The 25,000-nt window shown below is 39.8% G+C and overlaps 1 protein-coding gene across 4 annotated transcripts in view; it reads left to right on the top strand.

Moving 5' to 3' along the window:
• DNM1L (dynamin 1 like) overlaps positions 1-25,000 on the top strand; it is a 61,219-nt gene that overhangs the window by 25,587 nt on the left and 10,632 nt on the right. For all 4 annotated transcript variants that reach the window (XM_056517526.1, XM_056517525.1, XM_056517528.1 and 1 more), the window contains 6 exons: positions 178-298; positions 2,721-2,852; positions 4,651-4,857; positions 5,667-5,787; positions 5,903-6,058; positions 19,425-19,514. In XM_056517526.1, the coding sequence (XP_056373501.1) occupies positions 178-298; positions 2,721-2,852; positions 4,651-4,857; positions 5,667-5,787; positions 5,903-6,058; positions 19,425-19,514 (827 nt within the window). The remainder of the gene's footprint in view (positions 1-177; positions 299-2,720; positions 2,853-4,650; positions 4,858-5,666; positions 5,788-5,902; positions 6,059-19,424; positions 19,515-25,000) is intronic.

The raw sequence follows: 25,000 nt of genomic DNA, 5'->3' as shown, positions 1-25,000 counted from the left end.
ACAGCTGGAGAGGCGTTATTTATAAAATGATGATGTAATGCATGGTCGTGGTGTGTTGGAGCGGCACCGGAGTGGCGCTTCATTGTGACACGTACCGCATTGTATTTGCAGTTGACTGTAATATCTATGCCTGTGTAGAAGCCGGTGCTTACAAATAAGTGATCTTGTCTCTGTCAGGACGGAGAACACTTGCAGTCATTACCAAGCTGGACCTCATGGATGCCGGTACAGATGCCATGGATGTCCTGCTGGGGAGGGTCATTCCTGTGAAGCTGGGCATCATTGGGGTGGTCAACAGGTAAGATATGAATAAGTCCCCTGTGTTCATAGGTTATCAATGACCTTAAAGGGGAACGGCTCTCCCATAGAGCTATATGGAGGGGAGTGAGAGGCGGGGCTCCAAACAGGAGATTACAGGGGACCCCCTTCGGATAGGGGATACATTTTTTACATGATTCTCCTCCGGTGGGGGGGGGAAAAACTGTTTTTATCAACTGGTGCCAGAAAGTTAAACAGATTTGTAAATTACTTCTATTAAAAAAAAAAATCTTAATCCTTCCAGTACTTATTAGCTGCTGAATACTACATAGGAAATTATTTTCTTTTTGGAACACAGTGCACTCTGCTGACATCTCTGTCCATTTTAAGAACTGTCCAGAGTAGGCGAAAATCCCCATAGCAAACATATGCTGCTCTGGACATTTCCTAAAATGGACAGAGATGTCAGCAGAGAGCACTGTGTTCCAAAAAGAAAAGAATGTCCTATGTAGTATTCAGCAGCTAATAAGTACTGGAAGGATTAAGATTTTTTTAATAGAAGTCATTTACAAATCTGTTTAACTTTCTGCCACCAGTTGATTTAAAAGAAAAAAAAGTTTTCAACCGGAGTACCCCTTTAACCCCTTAAGGACGCAGGGTTTTTCAGTTTTTGCACTTTCGTTTTTTCCTCCTTACCTTTTAAAAATCATAACCCTTTCATTTTTCCACCTAAAAATCCATATTATGGCTTATTTTTTGCATCACCAATTCCACTTTGCAGTGACATCAGTCATTTTACCCAAAAAATCCACAGTGAAATGGAAAAAAAAAAAAAAAACATTGTGTGACAAAACTGAAGAAAAATGCCATTTTGTAACTTTTGGGGGCTTCCGTTTCTACGTAGTACATTTTTCGGTAAACATTCCACGTTCTCTTTATTCTGTAGGTCCATACGGTTAAAATGATCCCCTACTTATATAGGTTTGATTTTGTCGCACTTCTGAAAAAAATCATAACTACATGCACAAAAATGTATACGTTTAAAAATGTCCTCCTTTGACCCCTATACCTTTTTTTATTTTTCTGCATATGGGGATGTGTGAGGGCTAATTTTTTTGCGCCGTGATCTGACGTTTTTATAGGTATCCTATTTGTTTTGATTGGACTTTTTGATCGCTTTTTATTCCCTTTTTTATGGTATAAAAAGTGACCAAAAATGTTATTTTGGACTCTGGAATTTTTTTTACGTGTACGCCATTGACCGTGCAGTTTAATTAACGATATCATTTTTTTTTTTTTTTTTTTATAGTTCGGACATTTACGCACGCGGCGATACCACATATGTTTATTTTTATTTACACATTTTTTTTATTGGGAAAAGGGGGGTGATTCTGACTTTTATTAGGGAAGGGGTTAAATGATCTTTATTAACACTTTTTTTTTTTTTTTTTTTGCAGTGTTATAGCTCCCATAGGGACCTATAACACTGCACACACTGATCTTAGACACAGATCACTGCCAGGCAATAGCCGGGCATTGATCAGTGTTATCTCTGCTCGACTGCTCCTACCTGGCTCTCAGGCACGGAGCAGTCATTTGGCGATCGGACAGCGAGGAGGCAGGTAGGGACTCTCCAGCTGTCCAACAAGCTGTTCGGAACACCGCGACTTCATTGCGGCGGTCCCGAACAGCTCCAATGAGTTAAACAGCAACTTTTACTTTCACTTTAGACGCGGCAATCAACTTTGATCGCTGCGTCTGAAGGGTTAATACCGGGCATCACCGCAATCAGTGATGTCCGGTATTAGCCACGGGTCCCAGCCGTTGATGGCCGCCGGGACCGATGCGATATGACGCGGAGTCGGCGCATGACCTTGCGTTCTATCGCGGGAGCCCGCTCATGATGTATGCACGACGTCATGTAGTTGGAAGGGGTTAATAGTCCCCTGTGTTCAAAGGTTATCAATGACCTTAAAGGGGAACGGCTCTCCCATAGAGCTATATGGAGGAGGTGTTAGAGGCGGGGATCCAAACAGGAGATAGCAGGGGACACCCTTCGGATAGGGGGATATGTTTTTTTACTTCTCCTTTAAGTCCCCATTCTTGAGATTGTTGTAGGTCCAACCACTATGGATAGGGGATATAAAGCTGAGGTGGGAATATCCTTTAAAATGGGTACTTCCGGCCCTAAGACATCTTATCCCCTATCCAATCTTGCATTCGGCATCCACCTCTTTGAGCTGCCAGCTCACAAACTGCCGGGTGCCGACCATGGGGCCGGAGTATTTTGATGTCACGACTTCGCCCCCGAAGTTGGGAAGTCACGATACCAAAATTTTGTCTTGTGGCGAGTACAGGTTGTAAGAATGTGATGTTTTAAGTATATGTCAGGGGGTTTGGAACAATGTATCAGAATATAGAATTTACAGACTTTTTTTTTTTTTTTTTTTTTTTTTTTGTAGGAGTCAGCTAGATATTAATAATAAGAAGAGTGTGGCAGACTCCATCCGGGATGAGTACGGTTTTCTACAGAAGAAATACCCATCTCTGGCCAATAGGAATGGAACGAAGTACCTTGCTCGGACACTAAACAGGTAAGGCTTGGGCTGATAACGATCCTCATATGGTCATTGTAAAGGGGTTATCCATGTGCAGGTCCCTCAGGGGCGGGGCATGCCACAGGAACTCCTTATTGGGTGTGTCTCAAATCCCTGTGTCCTTCCCCGCCCCTAAGGACCCAAACTACTGATAACACCAAAACACAGTAATAATGTAACAAGTAAACACAGCCTGAAGACTTCAATCTTCATATGATACCTCAATTGGGATTCTATGTCAAATGACTTTCTCCTCATGACACTGAATCTCTAAACTACACACTTTTGAATAAGAAAAAAACAGATCATGTGAAATGACCCCCAACCCACTTATGAGTCTCAGTAGTTGAGGTGCCTGGTTGTTTGATTCTAGCCAGGGCATTAGGTTTGGTCTCATTAGGTGAATTGTAGTGCTGAGACTCCACCCCCTCTCTCTGCAAAGCCTTATGATTCATGGGAAATGTAGGCAGCATGAGAAAATAATTTCTGTTCTGGCAGGTAAGCACATGGCATACACAAGAACCTCTATATCAGTGGTCTCCAACCTGCGGACCTCCAGATGTTGCATAACTACAACTTCCAGCATGCCCGGACAGCCAACGGCTGTCCGGGCATGCTGGGAGTTGTAGTTTTGCAACATCTGGAGGTCCGCTGGTTGAAGACCACTGCTCTATATTGTTCTCTAATATTAGCATATGCTGCACTATATAATAAAAATACATATTGTGAAGACCCTGAACACTTGAATATTTTATGAATGAGTATACACTGTGATTAGAATTGTTTATATAAATGTGTGTGTGTGTATATATGTATATGTATATATATATATATATATATATATATATATATATGTGTGTGTGTGTATGTATACATTTAAAATAATTGTGTATATAAATGTGTGTGTATATATTATTTTTATTATTTTTATTATTATTATTATTATTATTATTTGAATTATTAATATTATTATTATTATTACAGATGAGCGAACTTACAGTAAATTCAATTCGTCATGAACTTCTCGGCTCGGCAGTTGATGACTTTTCCTGCATAAATTAGTTCAGCTTTCAGGTGCTCCTGTGGGCTGGAAAAGGTGGATACAGTCCTAGGAGAATCTTTTTCCAGCCCACCGGAGCACCTGAAAGCTGAACTAATTTATGCAGAATAAGTCATCAACTGCCGAGCCGAGAAGTTTGTGACGAATTGAATTTACTGTAAGTTTGCTCATCTCTAATTATAATTTTTATTATAATTTTTATTTTTTTATTATTAAAAATAATAATAATAATAAAAATAATATTATTTTTTTTTATTATAGATGAGCGAATTTACAGTAAATTCGATTCGTCACAAACTTCTCGGCTCGGCAGTTGATGTCTTATCCTGCATAAATTAGTTCAGCTTTCCGGTGCTCCGGTGGGCTGGAAAAGGTGGATACATTCCTAGGAAAGAGTCTCCTAGGACTGTATCCACCTTTTCCAGCCCACGGGAGCACCTGAAAGCTGAACTAATTTATGCAGGATAAGTTATCAACTGCCGAGCTGAGAAGTTCGTGACGAATCGAATTTACTGTAAATTCGCTCATCTCTAATTATTATTATTTTTTTATTATTATTATTTTTGTATTATTATTTTTTATTTTTACAGGGGGGGGGGGGGGGGGAGAGAGTTTGTTATTCAGAAAATAATCTTTGGTTATTAATAATGTAGTGAGAAGAAGAGATTCATATTCCATTGCAGCCTTATAGTAAGTTGTGTATATCGATGATCATATTGTGTGTTCTTTCTTTAGGTTGTTGATGCATCACATCAGAGACTGTTTGCCGGAGCTGAAGACCAGGATCAATGTTTTGGCGGCTCAGTATCAGTCTCTGCTGAATGGTTACGGCGAGCCGGTGGATGACAAGAGCGCCACGCTGCTCCAGCTTATTACAAAGTTTGCTACGGAGTATTGTAACACCATCGAAGGAACGGCCAAATACATCGAAACGTCAGAACTGTAAGTAAACTTACACCAGAAGACTTATGGTGCGGATCATTCCCTGTCTGCTCCTCTGAAATTGTTTATCACAAGGCAGCCTGCTGTAACCACACTTAAAGGGGTACTCCGGCCCTAAGACATCTTATCCCCTATTCAAAGGATAGGGGATAAGATGTCTGTTCGGGGGGGTCCTGCCGCTGGGGACCCCCGCAATCTCTAATGCAGCATCCACCTGTCTCAGCTGCATGAAGTTAGGATAGCTCTGTGTCTGAAGCCTCACGACCACGGGGCCAGAGTATCGTGACATCATGACTCCGCCCCCTTGTGACCTCACGCCCTGCCCCTTCAATGCATGTCTATGGGAGGGGGCGCTAATGTCCCAATAATGATAGATATATGTATATGACAGGGTGATGATGATGCAGGCTGTGGGGGCTGGTCGGAGGTGGTGACATCACTCAGTGGGCAGGGCTTAAGCTCAGAGACGAGATCCAGCAACGCCTCCTGAGACGGCACAGGATGATACGTTGTTTAAGGAGGGAGCAGCCTGGGAGCTGCTGAGACAACACCACAGTGACCATGAGGGACTACACAACTTCCTGTCAGGGGTGAATCCCGTAAAACATGCTGAAGCCAGTACAATGTGTGATAACACTATATTAGTAAGCTATATATCTTTGAATGATTTAAATACAATACCTATTTAAAAGAATGTCTGTTTCTCGGAAAGCGGAGTAATGGTTTTTATGGCCATATTGGTTGTACACCCAGCTTTTCCCAGTGTTTCTTTTGAAATAACTTGGATACCATCTTCCTTTTTTGTTCAGGTGCGGTGGTGCTCGAATTTGCTACATTTTCCATGAAACCTTTGGGAGGACGTTGGAGTCTGTGGATCCATTAGGCGGCCTGACTACAATCGACATCCTTACCGCTATCAGAAATGCAACCGTGAGTTTAATGGGGCATTTCACATGTGGATTTTGGGGGGGGGTTTGATCAATGAGTATATACTGATGTTTTATGCCCTGTTGTGACAAATCGTTGTCCTCTCTTATGTGCCCAGGGCCCCCGGCCAGCCTTGTTTGTTCCGGAAGTTTCCTTCGAGCTTCTTGTAAAGCGTCAGGTGAAGCGATTGGAGGAACCAAGTTTGCGTTGTGTGGAGCTCGTCCATGAGGAGATGCAGAGGATTATCCAGCACTGCAGTAACTATAGCACACAGGTATCATCAATACGTCTCTAATAGTGATAGAATACACGCACCGTACTAGTAATACATCTCTAATAGTGATACAATACATGCACTGTACTAGTAATACATCTCTAATAGTGATACAATACACGCACTGTACTAGTAATACATCTCTAATAGTGATACAATACACGCACCGTACTAGTAATACATCTCTAATAGTGATACAATACACGCACCGTACTAGTAATACATCTCTAATAGTGATACAATACACGCACTGTACTAGTAATACATCTCTAATAGTGATACAATACACGCACCGTACTAGTAATACATCTCTAATAGTGGGACAATACACGCACTGTACTAGTAATACATCTCTAATAGTGATACAATACATGCACTGTACTAGTAATACATCTCTAATAGTGATACAATACACGCACTGTACTAGTAATACATCTCTAATAGTGATACAATACACGCACTGTACTAGTAATACATCTCTAATAGTGATACAATACACGCACTGTACAAATAATACATCTCTAATAGTGATACAATACACGCACTGTACTAGTAATACATCTCTAATAGTGATACAATACACGCACCGTACTAGTAATACATCTCTAATAGTGATACAATACACGCACTGTACTAGTAATACATCTCTAATAGTGATACAATACACGCACTGTACTAGTAATACATCTCTAATAGTGATACAATACACGCACCGTACTAGTAATACATCTCTAATAGTGATACAATACACGCACCGTACTAGTAATACATCTCTAATAGTGATACAATACACGCACTGTACTAGTAATACATCTCTAATAGTGATACAATACACGCACTGTACTAGTAATACATCTCTAATAGTGATACAATACACGCACTGTACTAGTAATACATCTCTAATAGTGATACAATACACGCACCGTACTAGTAATACATCTCTAATAGTGATACAATACACGCACCGTACTAGTAATACATCTCTAATAGTGGTACAATACACGCACTGTACTAGTGATACAATACACGCACTGTACTAGTAATACATCTCTAATAGTGATACAATACACGCACTGTACTAGTAATACATCTCTAATAGTGATACAATACACGCACTGTACTAGTAATACATCTCTAATAGTGATACAATACACGCACTGTACTAGTAATACATCTCTAATAGTGATACAATACACGCACCGTACTAGTAATACATCTCTAATAGTGATACAATACACGCACTGTACTAGTAATACATCTCTAATAGTGATACAATACACGCACCGTACTAGTAATACATCTCTAATAGTGATACAATACATGCACTGTACTAGTAATACATCTCTAATAGTGATACAATACACGCACTGTACTAGTAATACATCTCTAATAGTGGTACAATACATGCACTGTACTAGTAATACATCTCTAATAGTGATACAATACATGCACTGTACTAGTAATACATATCTAATAGTGATACAATACACGCACTGTACTAGTAATACATCTCTAATAGTGATACAATACACGCACTGTACTAGTAATACATCTCTAATAGTGATACAATACACGCACTGTACTAGTAATACGTCTCTAATAGTGATACAATACACGCACCGTACTAGTAATACATCTCTAATAGTGATACAATACACGCACTGTACTAGTAATACATCTCTAATAGTGATACAATACACGCACTGTACTAGTAATACATCTCTAATAGTGGTACAATACATGCACTGTACTAGTAATACATCTCTAATAGTGATACAATACACGCACCGTACTAGTAATACATCTCTAATAGTGATACAATACACGCACTGTACTAGTAATACGTCTCTAATAGTGATACAATACACCAACTGTACTAGTAATACATCTCTAATAGTGATACAATACACGCACTGTACTAGTAATACATCTCTAATAGTGATACAATACACGCACTGTACTAGTAATACATCTCTAATAGTGATACAATACACGCACTGTACTAGTAATACATCTCTAATAGTGATACAATACACGCACTGTACTAGTAATACATCTCTAATAGTGGGACAATACACGCACTGTACTAGTAATACATATCTAATAGTGATACAATACACGCACCGTACTAGTAATACATCTCTAATAGTGATACAATACATGCACTGTACTAGTAATACATCTCTAATAGTGATACAATACACGCACCGTACTAGTAATACATCTCTAATAGTGATACAATACACGCACTGTACTAGTAATACATCTCTAATAGTGATACAATACACGCACTGTACTAGTAATACATCTCTAATAGTGATACAATACACGCACTGTACTAGTAATACATCTCTAATAGTGATACAATACACGCACTGTACTAGTAATACATCTCTAATAGTGATACAATACACGCACCGTACTAGTAATACATCTCTAATAGTGATACAATACACGCACCGTACTAGTAATACATCTCTAATAGTGATACAATACACGCACTGTACTAGTAATACATCTCTAATAGTGATACAATACACGCACTGTACTAGTAATACATCTCTAATAGTGGTACAATACACGCACTGTACTAGTAATACATCTCTAATAGTGATACAATACACGCACTGTACTAGTAATACATCTCTAATAGTGATACAATACACGCACTGTACTAGTAATACATCTCTAATAGTGATACAATACACGCACCGTACTAGTAATACATCTCTAATAGTGATACAATACACGCACTGTACTAGTAATACATCTCTAATAGTGATACAATACACGCACCGTACTAGTAATACATCTCTAATAGTGATACAATACATGCACTGTACTAGTAATACATCTCTAATAGTGATACAATACACGCACTGTACTAGTAATACATCTCTAATAGTGGGACAATACACGCACCGTACTAGTAATACATCTCTAATAGTGATACAATACATGCACTGTACTAGTAATACATCTCTAATAGTGATACAATACACGCACTGTACTAGTAATACATCTCTAATAGTGATACAATACACGCACTGTACTAGTAATACATCTCTAATAGTGATACAATACACGCACTGTACTAGTAATACATCTCTAATAGTGGTACAATACACGCACTGTACTAGTAATACATCTCTAATAGTGATACAATACACGCACTGTACTAGTAATAACATCTCTAATAGTGGGACAATACACGCACTGTACTAGTAATACATATCTAATAGTGATACAATACACGCACCGTACTAGTAATACATCTCTAATAGTGATACAATACACGCACTGTACTAGTAATACATATCTAATAGTGATACAATACACGCACCGTACTAGTAATACATCTCTAATAGTGATACAATACATGCACTGTACTAGTAATACATCTCTAATAGTGATACAATACACGCACCGTACTAGTAATACATCTCTAATAGTGATACAATACACGCACTGTACTAGTAATACATCTCTAATAGTGGGACAATACACGCACTGTACTAGTAATACATATCTAATAGTGATACAATACACGCACCGTACTAGTAATACATCTCTAATAGTGATACAATACACGCACTGTACTAGTAATACATCTCTAATAGTGATACAATACACGCACCGTACTAGTAATACATCTCTAATAGTGATACAATACACGCACTGTACTAGTAATACATATCTAATAGTGATACAATACACGCACCGTACTAGTAATACATCTCTAATAGTGATACAATACATGCACTGTACTAGTAATACATCTCTAATAGTGATACAATACACGCACTGTACTAGTAATACATCTCTAATAGTGATACAATACATGCACTGTACTAGTAATACATCTCTAATAGTGATACAATACACGCACTGTACTAGTAATACATCTCTAATAGTGATACAATACACGCACTGTACTAGTAATACATCTCTAATAGTGGTACAATACACGCACTGTACTAGTAATACATATCTAATAGTGATACAATACACGCACTGTACTAGTAATACATCTCTAATAGTGATACAATACACGCACCGTACTAGTAATACATATCTAATAGTGATACAATACACGCACTGTACTAGTAATACATATCTAATAGTGATACAATACACGCACTGTACTAGTAATACATCTCTAATAGTGATACAATACACGCACCGTACTAGTAATACATCTCTAATAGTGATACAATACACGCACCGTACTAGTAATACATCTCTAATAGTGATACAATACACGCACTGTACTAGTAATACATCTCTAATAGTGATACAGTGAACGCACTGTACTAGTAATACATCTCTAATAGTGATACAATACACGCACTGTACTAGTAATACATCTCTAATAGTTATACAATACACGCACTGTACTAGTAATACATCTCTAATAGTGATACAATACATCCACTGTACTAGTAATACATCTCTAATAGTGATACAATAGACGCACTGTACTAGTAATACATCTCTAATAGTGATACAATACACGCACTGTACTAGTAATACATCTCTAATAGTGATACAATACACGCACTGTACTAGTAATACATCTCTAATAGTGGTACAATACACGCACTGTACTAGTAATACATCTCTAATAGTGATACAATACACGCACTGTACTAGTAATACATCTCTAATAGTGGTACAATACATGCACTGTACTAGTAATACATCTCTAATAGTGGTACAATACACGCACTGTACTAGTAATACATCTCTAATAGTGATACAATACACGCACTGTACTAGTAATACATCTCTAATAGTGATACAATACACGCACTGTACTAGTAATACATCTCTAATAGTGATACAATACACGCACTGTACTAGTAATACATCTCTAATAGTGATACAATACATGCACTGTACTAGTAATACATCTCTAATAGTGATACAATACATGCACTGTACTAGTAATACATCTCTAATAGTGATACAATACATGCACTGTACTAGTAATACATCTCTAATAGTAATACAATACACGCACTGTACTAGTAATACATCTCTAATAGTGATACAATACACGCACTGTACTAGTAATACATCTCTAATAGTGATACAATACACGCACTGTACTAGTAATACATCTCTAATAGTGATACAATACACGCACTGTACTAGTAATACATCTCTAATAGTGGGACAATACACGCACCGTACTAGTAATACATCTCTAATAGTGATACAATACATGCACCGTACTAGTAATACATCTCTAATAGTGATACAATACACGCACTGTACTAGTAATACATCTCTAATAGTGGCACAATACACGCACCGTACTAGTAATACATCTCTAATAGTGGTACAATACACGCACCGTACTAGTAATACATCTCTAATAGTGATACAATACACGCACTGTACTAGTAATACATCTCTAATAGTGATACAATACATGCACTGTACTAGTAATACATCTCTAATAGTGATACAATACACGCACTGTACTAGTAATACATCTCTAATAGTGATACAATACACGCACTGTACTAGTAATACATCTCTAATAGTGATACAATACACGCACTGTACTAGTAATACATCTCTAATAGTGATACAATACACGCACTGTACTAGTAATACATCTCTAATAGTGGTACAATACACGCACTGTACTAGTAATACATCTCTAATAGTGATACAATACACGCACTGTAGTAGTAATACATCTCTAATAGTGATACAATACACGCACCGTACAAGTAATACATCTCTAATAGTGATACAATACACGCACTGTACTAGTAATACATCTCTAATAGTGATACAATACACGCACTGTACTAGTAATACATCTCTAATAGTGGTACAATACACGCACTGTACTAGTAATACATCTCTAATAGTGATACAATACACGCACTGTACTAGTAATACATCTCTAATAGTGATACAATACATGCACTGTACTAGTAATACATCTCTAATAGTGATACAATACATGCACTGTACTAGTAATACATCTCTAATAGTGATACAATACACGCACCGTACTAGTAATACATCTCTAATAGTGGTACAATACACGCACTGTACTAGTAATACATCTCTAATAGTGATACAATACACGCACTGTACTAGTAATACATCTCTAATAGTGGTACAATACACGCACTGTACTAGTAATACATCTCTAATAGTGATACAATACACGCACTGTACTAGTAATACATCTCTAATAGTGGTACAATACACGCACTGTACTAGTAATACATCTCTAATAGTGGTACAATACACGCACTGTACTAGTAATACATCTCTAATAGTGGTACAATACACGCACTGTACTAGTGATACAATACACGCACTGTACTAGTAATACATCTCTAATAGTGGTACAATACACGCACTGTACTAGTAATACATATCTAATAGTGATACAATACATGCACTGTACTAGTAATACATCTCTAATAGTGGGACAATACACGCACTGTACTAGTAATACATCTCTAATAGTGATACAATACATGCACTGTACTAGTAATACATCTCTAATAGTGATACAATACACGCACTGTACTAGTAATACATCTCTAATAGTGATACAATACACGCACTGTACTAGTAATACATCTCTAATAGTGATACAATACACGCACTGTACTAGTAATACATCTCTAATAGTGATACAATACATGCACTGTACTAGTAATACATCTCTAATAGTGATACAATACATGCACTGTACTAGTAATACATCTCTAATAGTGATACAATACACGCACCGTACTAGTAATACATCTCTAATAGTGGTACAATACACGCACTGTACTAGTAATACATCTCTAATAGTGATACAATACACGCACTGTACTAGTAATACATCTCTAATAGTGGTACAATACACGCACTGTACTAGTAATACATCTCTAATAGTGATACAATACACGCACTGTACTAGTAATACATCTCTAATAGTGGTACAATACACGCACTGTACTAGTAATACATCTCTAATAGTGGTACAATACACGCACTGTACTAGTAATACATCTCTAATAGTGGTACAATACACGCACTGTACTAGTGATACAATACACGCACTGTACTAGTAATACATCTCTAATAGTGGTACAATACACGCACTGTACTAGTAATACATATCTAATAGTGATACAATACATGCACTGTACTAGTAATACGTCTCTAATAGTGATACAATACACGCACTGTACTAGTAATACATCTCTAATAGTAATACAATACACGCACTGTACTAGTAATACATCTCTAATAGTGATACAATACACGCACTGTACTAGTAATACATCTCTAATAGTTATACAATACACGCACTGTACTAGTAATACATCTCTAATAGTGATACAATACACGCACTGTACTAGTAATACATCTCTAATAGTGATACAATACACGCACTGTACTAGTAATACATCTCTAATAGTGATACAATACACGCACTGTACTAGTAATACATCTCTAATAGTGGTACAATACACGCACTGTACTAGTAATACATCTCTAATAGTGGTACAATACACGCACTGTACTAGTAATACATCTCTAATAGTGGTACAATACATGCACTGTACTAGTAATACATCTCTAATAGTGATACAATACACGCACTGTACTAGTAATACATCTCTAATAGTGATACAATACACGCACTGTACTAGTAATACATCTCTAATAGTGATACAATACACGCACTGTACTAGTAATACATCTCTAATAGTGATACAATACACGCACTGTACTAGTAATACATCTCTAATAGTGATACAATACACGCACTGTACTAGTAATACATCTCTAATAGTGATACAATACACGCACTGTACTAGTAATACATCTCTAATAGTGATACAATACACGCACTGTACTAGTAATACATCTCTAATAGTGATACAATACACGCACTGTACTAGTAATACATCTCTAATAGTGATACAATACACGCACTGTACTAGTAATACATCTCTAATAGTGATACAATACATGCACTGTACTAGTAATACATCTCTAATAGTGATACAATACACGCACTGTACTAGTAATACTTCTCTAATAGTGATACAATACACGCACTGTACTAGTAATACATCTCTAATAGTGGTACAATACACGCACTGTACTAGTAATACATCTCTAATAGTGATACAATACACACACTGTACTAGTAATACATCTCTAATAGTGATACAATACACGCACTGTACTAGTAATACTTCTCTAATAGTGATACAATACACGCACTGTACTAGTAATACATCTCTAATAGTGGTACAATACACGCACTGTACTAGTAATACATCTCTAATAGTGATACAATACACGCACTGTACTAGTAATACATCTCTAATAGTGATACAATACACGCACTGTAGTAGTAATACATCTCTAATAGTGATACAATACACGCACCGTACTAGTAATACATCTCTAATAGTGATACAATACACGCACCGTACTAGTAATACATCTCTAATAGTGATACAATACACGCACTGTACTAGTAATACATCTCTAATAGTGATACAATACACGCACTGTACTAGTAATACATCTCTAATAGTGATACAATACACGCACTGTACTAGTAATACATCTCTAATAGTGGTACAATACACGCACTGTACTAGTAATACATCTCTAATAGTGGTACAATACATGCACTGTACTAGTAATACATCTCTAATAGTGGTACAATACACGCACTGTACTAGTAATACATCTCTAATAGTGATACAATACACGCACTGTACTAGTAATACATCTCTAATAGTGATACAATACACGCACTGTACTAGTAATACATCTCTAATAGTGATACAATACACGCACTGTACTAGTAATACATCTCTAATAGTGATACAATACACGCACTGTACTAGTAATACATCTCTAATAGTGGTACAATACACGCACTGTACTAGTAATACATCTCTAATAGTGATACAATACACGCACTGTACTAGTAATACATCTCTAATAGTGGTACAATACACGCACTGTACTAGTAATACATCTCTAATAGTGGTACAATACACGCACTGTACTAGTAATACATCTCTAATAGTGATACAATACACGCACTGTACTAGTAATACATCTCTAATAGTGGTACAATACACGCACTGTACTAGTAATACATCTCTAATAGTGGTACAATACACGCACTGTACTAGTAATACATCTCTAATAGTGGTACAATACACGCACTGTACTAGTAATACATCTCTAATAGTGGTACAATACACGCACCGTACTAGTAATACATCTCTAATAGTGATACAATACACGCACTGTACTAGTAATACATCTCTAATAGTGATACAATACATGCACCGTACTAGTAATACATCTCTAATAGTGATACAATACACGCACTGTACTAGTAATACATCTCTAATAGTGATACAATACATGCACTGTACTAGTAATACATCTCTAATAGTGATACAATACACGCACTGTACTAGTAATACATCTCTAATAGTGATACAATACACGCACTGTACTAGTAATACATCTCTAATAGTGATACAATACACGCACTGTACTAGTAATACATCTCTAATAGTGATACAATACACGCACTGTACTAGTAATACATCTCTAATAGTGGTACAATACACGCACTGTACTAGTAATACATCTCTAATAGTGATACAATACACGCACTGTACTAGTAATACATCTCTAATAGTGATACAATACACGCACTGTACTAGTAATACATCTCTAATAGTGATACAATACACGCACTGTACTAGTAATACATCTCTAATAGTGATACAATACACGCACTGTACTAGTAATACATCTCTAATAGTGATACAATACACGCACTGTACTAGTAATACATCTCTAATAGTGATACAATACACGCACTGTACTAGTAATACATATCTAATAGTGATACAATACACGCACCGTACTAGTAATACATCTCTAATAGTGATACAATACACGCACTGTACTAGTAATACATCTCTAATAGTGATACAATACACGCACTGTACTAGTAATACATCTCTAATAGTGATACAATACACGCACTGTACTAGTAATACATCTCTAATAGTGGTACAATACACGCACTGTACTAGTAATACATCTCTAATAGTGATACAATACACGCACTGTACTAGTAATACATCTCTAATAGTGATACAATACACGCACTGTACTAGTAATACATCTCTAATAGTGATACAATACACGCACTGTACTAGTAATACATCTCTAATAGTGATACAATACACGCACTGTACTAGTAATACATCTCTAATAGTGATACAATACACGCACTGTACTAGTAATACATCTCTAATAGTGATACAATACACGCACTGTACTAGTAATACATCTCTAATAGTGGTACAATACACGCACTGTACTAGTAATACTTCTCTAATAGTGGTACAATACACGCACCGTACTAGTAATACATCTCTAATAGTGATACAATACATGCACCGTACTAGTAATACATCTCTAATAGTGGTACAATACACGCACCGTACTAGTAATACATCTCTAATAGTGATACAATACACGCACTGTACTAGTAATACATCTCTAATAGTGATACAATACACGCACTGTACTAGTAATACATCTCTAATAGTGATACAATACACGCACTGTACTAGTAATACATCTCTAATAGTGGTACAATACACGCACTGTACTAGTAATACTTCTCTAATAGTGGTACAATACACGCACCGTACTAGTAATACATCTCTAATAGTGATACAATACACGCACTGTACTAGTAATACATATCTAATAGTGATACAATACACGCACTGTACTAGTAATACGTCTCTAATAGTGATACAATACACGCACTGTACTAGTAATACATCTCTAATAGTGGTACAATACACGCACCGTACTAGTAATACATCTCTAATAGTGATACAATACACGCACTGTACTAGTAATACATCTCTAATAGTGATACAATACATGCACCGTACTAGTAATACATCTCTAATAGTGATACAATACACGCACTGTACTAGTAATACATCTCTAATAGTGATACAATACACGCACTGTACTAGTAATACATCTCTAATAGTGATACAATACACGCACTGTACTAGTAATACATCTCTAATAGTGATACAATACACGCACTGTACTAGTAATACATCTCTAATAGTGATACAATACACGCACTGTACTAGTAATACATCTCTAATAGTGATACAATACACGCACCGTACTAGTAATACATATCTAATAGTGATACAATACACGCACCGTACTAGTAATACATCTCTAATAGTGATACAATACACGCACTGTACTAGTAATACATCTCTAATAGTGGTACAATACACGCACTGTACTAGTAATACATCTCTAATAGTGATACAATACACGCACTGTACTAGTAATACATCTCTAATAGTGATACAATACACGCACTGTACTAGTAATACATATCTAATAGTGATACAATACACGCACCGTACTAGTAATACATCTCTAATAGTGGTACAATACACGCACTGTACTAGTAATACATCTCTAATAGTGGTACAATACACGCACTGTACTAGTAATACATCTCTAATAGTGATACAATACACGCACTGTACTAGTAATACATCTCTAATAGTGATACAATACACGCACTGTACTAGTAATACATCTCTAATAGTGGTACAATACACGCACTGTACTAGTAATACATCTCTAATAGTGATACAATACACGCACTGTACTTGCATGATGGCCATGGTAAAATAACCAGCCCATAATCCAGCAGGACAGGCTTCAGGCCCTGAATTTAAAGTGTTACTGTCCTTAGTAAGGAAAAATAAATAAATGCTTAAGTCAGTGTAGTAATGTGCTGTGAGACCCGTATGCCTAATAATATGCATGTGTTAATATGTTAAAGGAGAACTCCAGAATATAAATATTGTCCCCCATACTGCCAGCAGTAAAAAAAATAAAGAAGTACATACCTTCCTCCGCTCCCCCGGGGCCTCCGGTAACCAGCTCCGGTCTCCATCGCGATCCTCGTGCTGGTGGTCGGCGAGTCATACTGCGCTCAGCCAATCACCAACCGCAGTGAAGTCCCGACTCGGCCGGCGATAGGCTGAGCGGCAGTGTGAGAACGCTTCAGGACACAAAATCCTTCACTACACCTGCACCTGCTGCCGGGGCCGAAAACGTCACACTGCCGCTCAGCCTATCGCCGGCCGAGTCGGGACTTCACTGCGGCTGGTGATTGGCTGAGTGCAGTATGACTTGCCGACCACCAGGAAGAGGATCGCTGCGGAGACCGGAGCCGGTTACCGGAGGCACCAGGGGAGCGGAGGAAGGTATGTACATCTTTGTGTTTTTTTTACTGCTGGCAGTATGGGGGCCAATTTTTCTTTCTGGAGTTCTCCTTTAAATACCTTTTTGATCGGTGTATTACTGTGATGAGTCTTTCTGCATTTCTCTCGGAGGCTGTGGACGTTTTCCCTGGAGTATGTTGAGCTCCTCTCCTCCCCCCTCTCCTCTCCTCTCCTCCCCCCTCTCCTCTCCTCCCCCCTCTCCTCTCCTCCCCCCTCTCCTGCGCATCAAATCTGCACAGAATACTGTACGTGTGAACGTACCCTTTAAGGAGATGTCCAGTGCAGACTTTTTTCTATTCCATCCTGCCCGGGCTGCAAAAAAAGACAAAACAATCTTTCACTTACCTCCCCACATTCCCCCGGAGCTCCGCAACAGCTGATCGGTCGGCCGGGCTGTCTACTTACTACTTCCTTTAGCCCGGTACGTCACACGGTGTTTCAGCCTATCACCAGCCGAGGCGGGACATCGCTGATGTGCTGTGTGACGTACCAGGCTAAGGGAAGTAGTAAGTAGACAGCCCGGCCGACCGATCAGCTGTTGCGGAGCTCCGGGGGAATGTGGGGAGGTAAGTGAAAGATTGTTTTGTCTTTTTTTTGCAGCCCGGGCAGGACGGAATAGAAAAGGTCTGCACCAGACATCTCCTTTAAGAATACAAGCTGTCCGGATCTTGTCTGTGTTCTGAGGCACTGAATGGATATAACTCCACCTCCCTGCCTGGATTTTCAGGATTTGTTTGCAAAATAAGAGACAGAGACCTCTAGTGGCTATTTTCTAAACCATTTTTTTTCACATCTTAAGCAATAATTTTTTTAATGAATTTATATTAGCAAAATGCTTCATTTTTAAGGAAGTGGAGTAAAAAAGACAAAAAACTAAAAAACCCTTTAGCTTTCCATCATGCTGGGAGTTGTAGTTTTACAATAGTCAGATGCATGCTGATTGGAAACGCTACTTTAAAGTAACATGAATGTATCTTCTCTTCTTGCAGGAGCTTCTAAGGTTTCCTAAATTGCACGATGCCATTGTTGAAGTAGTCACGTGTCTTCTGCGGAAACGGCTGCCCGTGACGAATGAGATGGTAAGAAGTCTTTACTGCATCCTTTATAGCGTTACTGTCACGTCTTATAGGTTTTGATGGGTTGGAGTCTCGGGTCCACTAAGGCCCAAACCAATACAGTTTGACAGGTCATTTTTTTTTTGTTTGTTTTTTTTTAACACATTTTGATCAAAAAGTGCGCTGAGAGCCTCCATTTTTTGACCTAGAGTGCTGTTGCAACTTTCTTGTTTGTACATTATATATATATATATATATATATATATATATATATATATATATTGTACAAATTTTTTTGTGACAGTAACCTATTAAAGGAAACCTATAGTTTAAAAGTAAAAAAAACTTCTGACCTGTTCCAGTGACATTTCGGTGGTTTTGAAGGGTGGGACTCGAGGTGCTCAGACCCCAAAAGAAGAGCTCAGCCGATCGCGATTCCCGTTCATTCCTCCTCGAACATCTAAGCATGTTCATAGACTTTCATTGAATCTGTACACCACGTCCTTGTACATGCTGAAATGAATGGGAACAGTGCTCAGCCGAGGGCTTCTGCTCTGTTTTATTGATCCTTAACCCCTTCCCTCCCCAGGACGTATGCATACATCCTATCTGTAGAAACATTCCCGAAAAAAGGATGTATGCGTACGCCCTGCTGGTCTCTTGTTCTGGACAATGTACTGCAGGAGTTCCTGGGCTGGACCTGACTGTCAATCACAGCCGGGATCCCTTCACAGCTGCTGAGGCAAAAATCATGCCGGTCTCAGCAGTATTAAAGGGGTTCTGCGGTGGTAAACTTTTTGGAACACACAGCTCTCTGCTGACATCACGAGCACAGTGCTCTCTGCTGACATTATGACCACAGTGCTCTCTGCTGACATCTCTGTCCATTTTAGGAACTGTCCAGAGCAGCATATGTTTGCTATGGGGATTTTCTCCTGCTCTGGACAGTTCCTAAAATGGACAGAGGTGTCAGCAGAGAGCACTGTGCTCGTGATGTCAGCAGAGAGCTCTGTGTTCCGAAAAGAAAAGAATTTCCTCTGTAGTATTCAGCAGCTAATAAGTACTGGAAGGATTAACATATGTTAATAGAAGTAATTTGCAAATCTGTTTAACTTTCTGGCACCAGTTGATTTAAAAAAAATAAAATAAAATAAAAAAAAGTTTCCACCAGAGTACCCCTTTAACCCCATAGATGCAGTGGTCGGTAGTAACCTCAGCAGCTATCGGACTGAGAGTACAGATGTGCTGCAGTATAGTATAACACCAATCAGATAATCAAACGGTATTATGCATCAGAAAAATTAGAGAAATAAAAAGTACAGCTCATCCTGCAAAAAATAAGCCCTCGCACAATGCGGTCGGACGAAAAATAAAGTAAAATGTAAAAAAAACATAAAGTATATAAATTTGGTATCGCCATAATCATACCGACCCCCACAATAGAGAGAGCGCACAGTAAATGTCATGTACAGAATTTAAAATCTAGAAAAAAAGCAGTTTTTTTTTTTTTTTTTTCAATTTGTCACAATTTTTCACAAAAAAAAAACGCTGCCATGGATAAACAAAAATTCAAAGATAAAATACAATATGTCATGAACAAGAAATACCAGAATTGCTGCGCTTAGTATTACGGAGTTATTACCACACGTTTCTGATTTAAAAAATGGGGCCTGGTCGTTAAAGCTGCTCAGCGTTTGGAACAAACGGTTCCGAACGCTGGAGCCGGCAGCTCGTGACGTCATAGCCCCGCCCCCTCATGCCGTCACGTCACGCCCCCTCAATTCAAGTCTATGGCAGGGGGCGTGACGGCTGTCACGCCCCCTCCCATAGACTTGCATTGAGGGGGTGGGGCGTGATGTCATGAGGGGGCTGGGCCACAACGTCACGAGCTGCCGGCTCCAGCGTTCGGAACCGTTTGTTCCAAACGCTGAGCAGCGGAGTACCCCTTTAGCTCCAAAACAGGCCTCGTTATTAAAGGGTTATGGGTCTGAGCCCCCGGACCACCAGGGATCAGTACTTTTGACCTGTCCCTATGATGTGTCAGACGTTTTGTAAGAATTAGAAAATGAAAAGGGATTATCCAAGCTGATTAGCTGAGAGGTGAATTGACTCACAAAGATTGGCGCAGCCGGCGATCTGTTTGTTCTCTATGAGACTTTTTAACATTGCCAATTGGGGAAAGAATGGAGCGTTGGCCACACAGGCACCTTACTGCTCCATTCGGTGGGCAATTTCTTATCTATGGGGATGGACTTTCCAGCCATCTGATGTGTTTTTTTTTTTTTTTTTTTTTAAAGATCTGAATATACTCGAGTATAAGCCTAGGCCCCTAAGTTTACCCCCCCAAAAAACCAGGAAAAGTTATTGACTCTACTATAAGCCTAGGGGGGGAAATACATCATCCCCCATGTAATCATCCAGACCCCCGTCATCATCCCCCTGCCCCTTCATCATCACCCCCTTTCAATCCCTTCATCAGTGGTCTTCAACCTGCGAACCTCCAGAGGTTTCAAAACTACAACTCCCAGCATGCCCGGACAGCCATTGGCTGTCCAGGCATGCTGGGTGTTGTAGTTTTGAAACCTCTGGAGGTCCGCAGGTTGAAGACCACTGCGGCCCTCGTCATCATCCAGCCCCCCCCCTTTTGTGTTGTACTCACCTCCCCTCGGCAGGACATAAGGGTAAGCTGGTCTGGGCCACCTTTGCTGCGGCGTTGTCAAGGCAACGTCACCACTCTGGGGGCGGGGCCGAAGCGCGGAGAAGATGCCCCCCCCCGGTGAAAATGGACAGCCTGCAACAACTAACCATGCCCATCGGACGGTCCCTGCAGCAGAGATGGCCCGGACCAGCTCACCCTATCGTTCCGCCGAGGGGAGGGGAGTACAAAAGGGGGGGGGGCTGGATGATGACGAAGGCCGCAGTGGTCTTCAACCTGCGGACCTCTAGAGGTTTCAAAACTACAACACCCAGCATGCCCGGACAGCCGTTGGCTGTCCGGGCTTGCTGGGAGTTGTAGTTTTGCAACATCTGGAGGTCTGCAGATTGAAGACCACTGATGAAGGGATTGACAGGCTGAGAGTTCACTCGAGTATAAGCCAAGGGGGGCGTTTTCAGCACGAAAAATCATGCTGAAAAACTCGGCTTATACTCGAGTATATACGGTAACCCCTGAGAGGAAGACAGGTCTTATATCTAATAGGACGGCATGGTGTCTGAGTGGGTAGCCCTGTTTGCCTAAAAATCCCACCACGCAATAACAATCCCTTAGGGGAATACCACCTCTGCTAGAGACACCCCTTATGATAGTAGTAACATTTTATCTATTAAAAAGGGAACTTCCCTATGGACAAACGATAATTAATGTTCAAAATGTCACTCCGATAAGAGTCCTGCTTATCATTACTGCATGGTAAATACCGGTATATTTATCAGGCTCTATTAGAGATTAAAGGGGTACTCCACCCCTAGACATCTTATCCTCTATGCAAAGGATAGGGGATAAGATGTCTGATCGTGGGGGTCCGCAGCAGAGTTCTACGGCTGCGGCACCCCAGACATTCAGTGCACGGAGCGAACTTCGCTTCCTGCCGGATGAGTGGCGATGCGGGGCTGAGGCTTGTGACGTCAGTCATCCAGTCAATCCAAGTCTGTATGAGGGGGTGTGATGGCCGTCACGCCCCCTCTAAAAGACTTGCATTGAAGGGGCGTGGCCGTGACGTCACGAGCCTCCAGCGCTGCACCCGACGCTCTAAACAAACGCTAGGTACAGCAGGGAGATCACGGGGGTCCCCAGCGGTGGGACCCCAGCGATCAGGCATCTTAATATCCCCTATCCTTTGGATAAGATGTCTTTTACCGGAATACCCCTTTAAAGCGCAACTGTCATGACGTTTTGGTGCAATAACCTGCACACAGCCTTTGTACTGAGTGCAGGTGATGGGTATAACAATGTTTTTACCTGAAATTTGGCGGCTTTCATGCAAAAAAGGCTTTTATTCAAAGTCGCTGATGGTCGGATAAGTGTGGCGCGAGGTACGCAATGCCCCGCCGCCGCCACGCCCACCCACACGCCTACCCCGTATGTCCGCGCTGATTGACACACAGGTCCCAGCGCATGCGCCCTTCAGCTATTCTAACCTGCGCGCTGCTGTGTGTCATCCAGCAAGCGCTCGCTCCCGCCGCCGTCTTCTTCCTCAGTGCGCAGTGCTAGGTGCAGAGAGCGCGCTTCCTCTCTGCACCTAGTATCGAGAACTAACCTGATTGCTCTGCGCAGGTGCACTGAGGAGGAAGACTGCGGCAGGAGCGAGCGCTTGCAGGATGACACACAGCAGCGCGAAGGTTAGATTAGCTGAAGGGCGCATGCGCTGGGACCTGTGTGTCAATCACACAGAGGTCCCAGCGCGAACATACGGGGTAGGCGTGTGGGTGGGCGTGGCGGCGGTGGGGCATCGCGTACCTCGCGCCACGTCTATCCGACCGTCAGTGGCTTTGAATAAAAGCCTCTTTTGCAGTCATGAAAGCCGCCAAATTTCAGGTAAAAACATTGTTATACCCATCACCTGCACACAGTACAAAGGCTGTGTGCAGGTTATTACACCAAAATGTCATGGCAGTTGCGCTTTAAACTCTGGTGCTGTCTGGATTAAAATAATCAACCTTCCCCGACGTTTCGCTAGACTCACTAGCTTTATCAAGGGACGCGAGGCTACTGACTCAATGGCGTCCTGCAGATGCTCATATAGCTTTTTACATGTGTGTCATACCCGTTGTGCGGCTATAGACCAATCCGCTCTCACTACGTCAGTGGCTGTCACAGGTCTCTCTGCGTAAGAAGTGATGCGCTTCCGGTTAATGCTTCATTCAGAAGTCGGGAATCCTGTGCTCTGCTTGCATGCGTCGTCCAGCTATGATGCATCTCCTTCCCTGTCTGTAATATTCCTTATTGTAGTATCTGAGAGCGAACGTGTCGGCGCTTCTATAGCCTGTCACGGATGTCAGCGTTACCTATGTATGTTGTGTTGCACTTATCAGGACATCCATTGTCAGTACTGGACTTGTAGTTGTTGTTTAATAGGTAGTCTCCCAGCATTCATAATAGATATGTTTTATCATTATCATTATTATCGATATCTGTGGATTGGGGAGTAAAGAAATGTGTTTAACGTGCATAAATGTACCTTAAAGGGGTACTCCGGTGGAAATTTTTTTTTTAATCAACTGGTGCCAGAAAATTTAACAGATTTGTAAATTACTTCTATAAAAAAATCTTTACCCTTCCAGTACTTTTTAGCAGCTGTATGCCACAGAGGAAATTCTATTCTTTTTGAATTTCTTTTTTGTCTTGTCCACAGTGCTCTCTGCTGACACCTGATGCCCGTATCAGGAACTGTCCAGAGGAGGAGAAAATCCCCATAGCAAATATATGCTGCTCTGGATGTCAGCAGAGAGCACTGTGGACATGACACAAAATAAATAAAATAAAAATTTCCTCTGTAGCATACGGCTGCTTA

The sequence above is a fragment of the Hyla sarda genome, chromosome 4 (genome assembly GCF_029499605.1).
Source record: "Hyla sarda isolate aHylSar1 chromosome 4, aHylSar1.hap1, whole genome shotgun sequence".
NCBI lineage: Eukaryota > Metazoa > Chordata > Amphibia > Anura > Hylidae > Hyla > Hyla sarda.
Note: the sequence above shows the minus strand (reverse complement) of the source record. Positions and strands in the feature narration are given on the sequence as shown.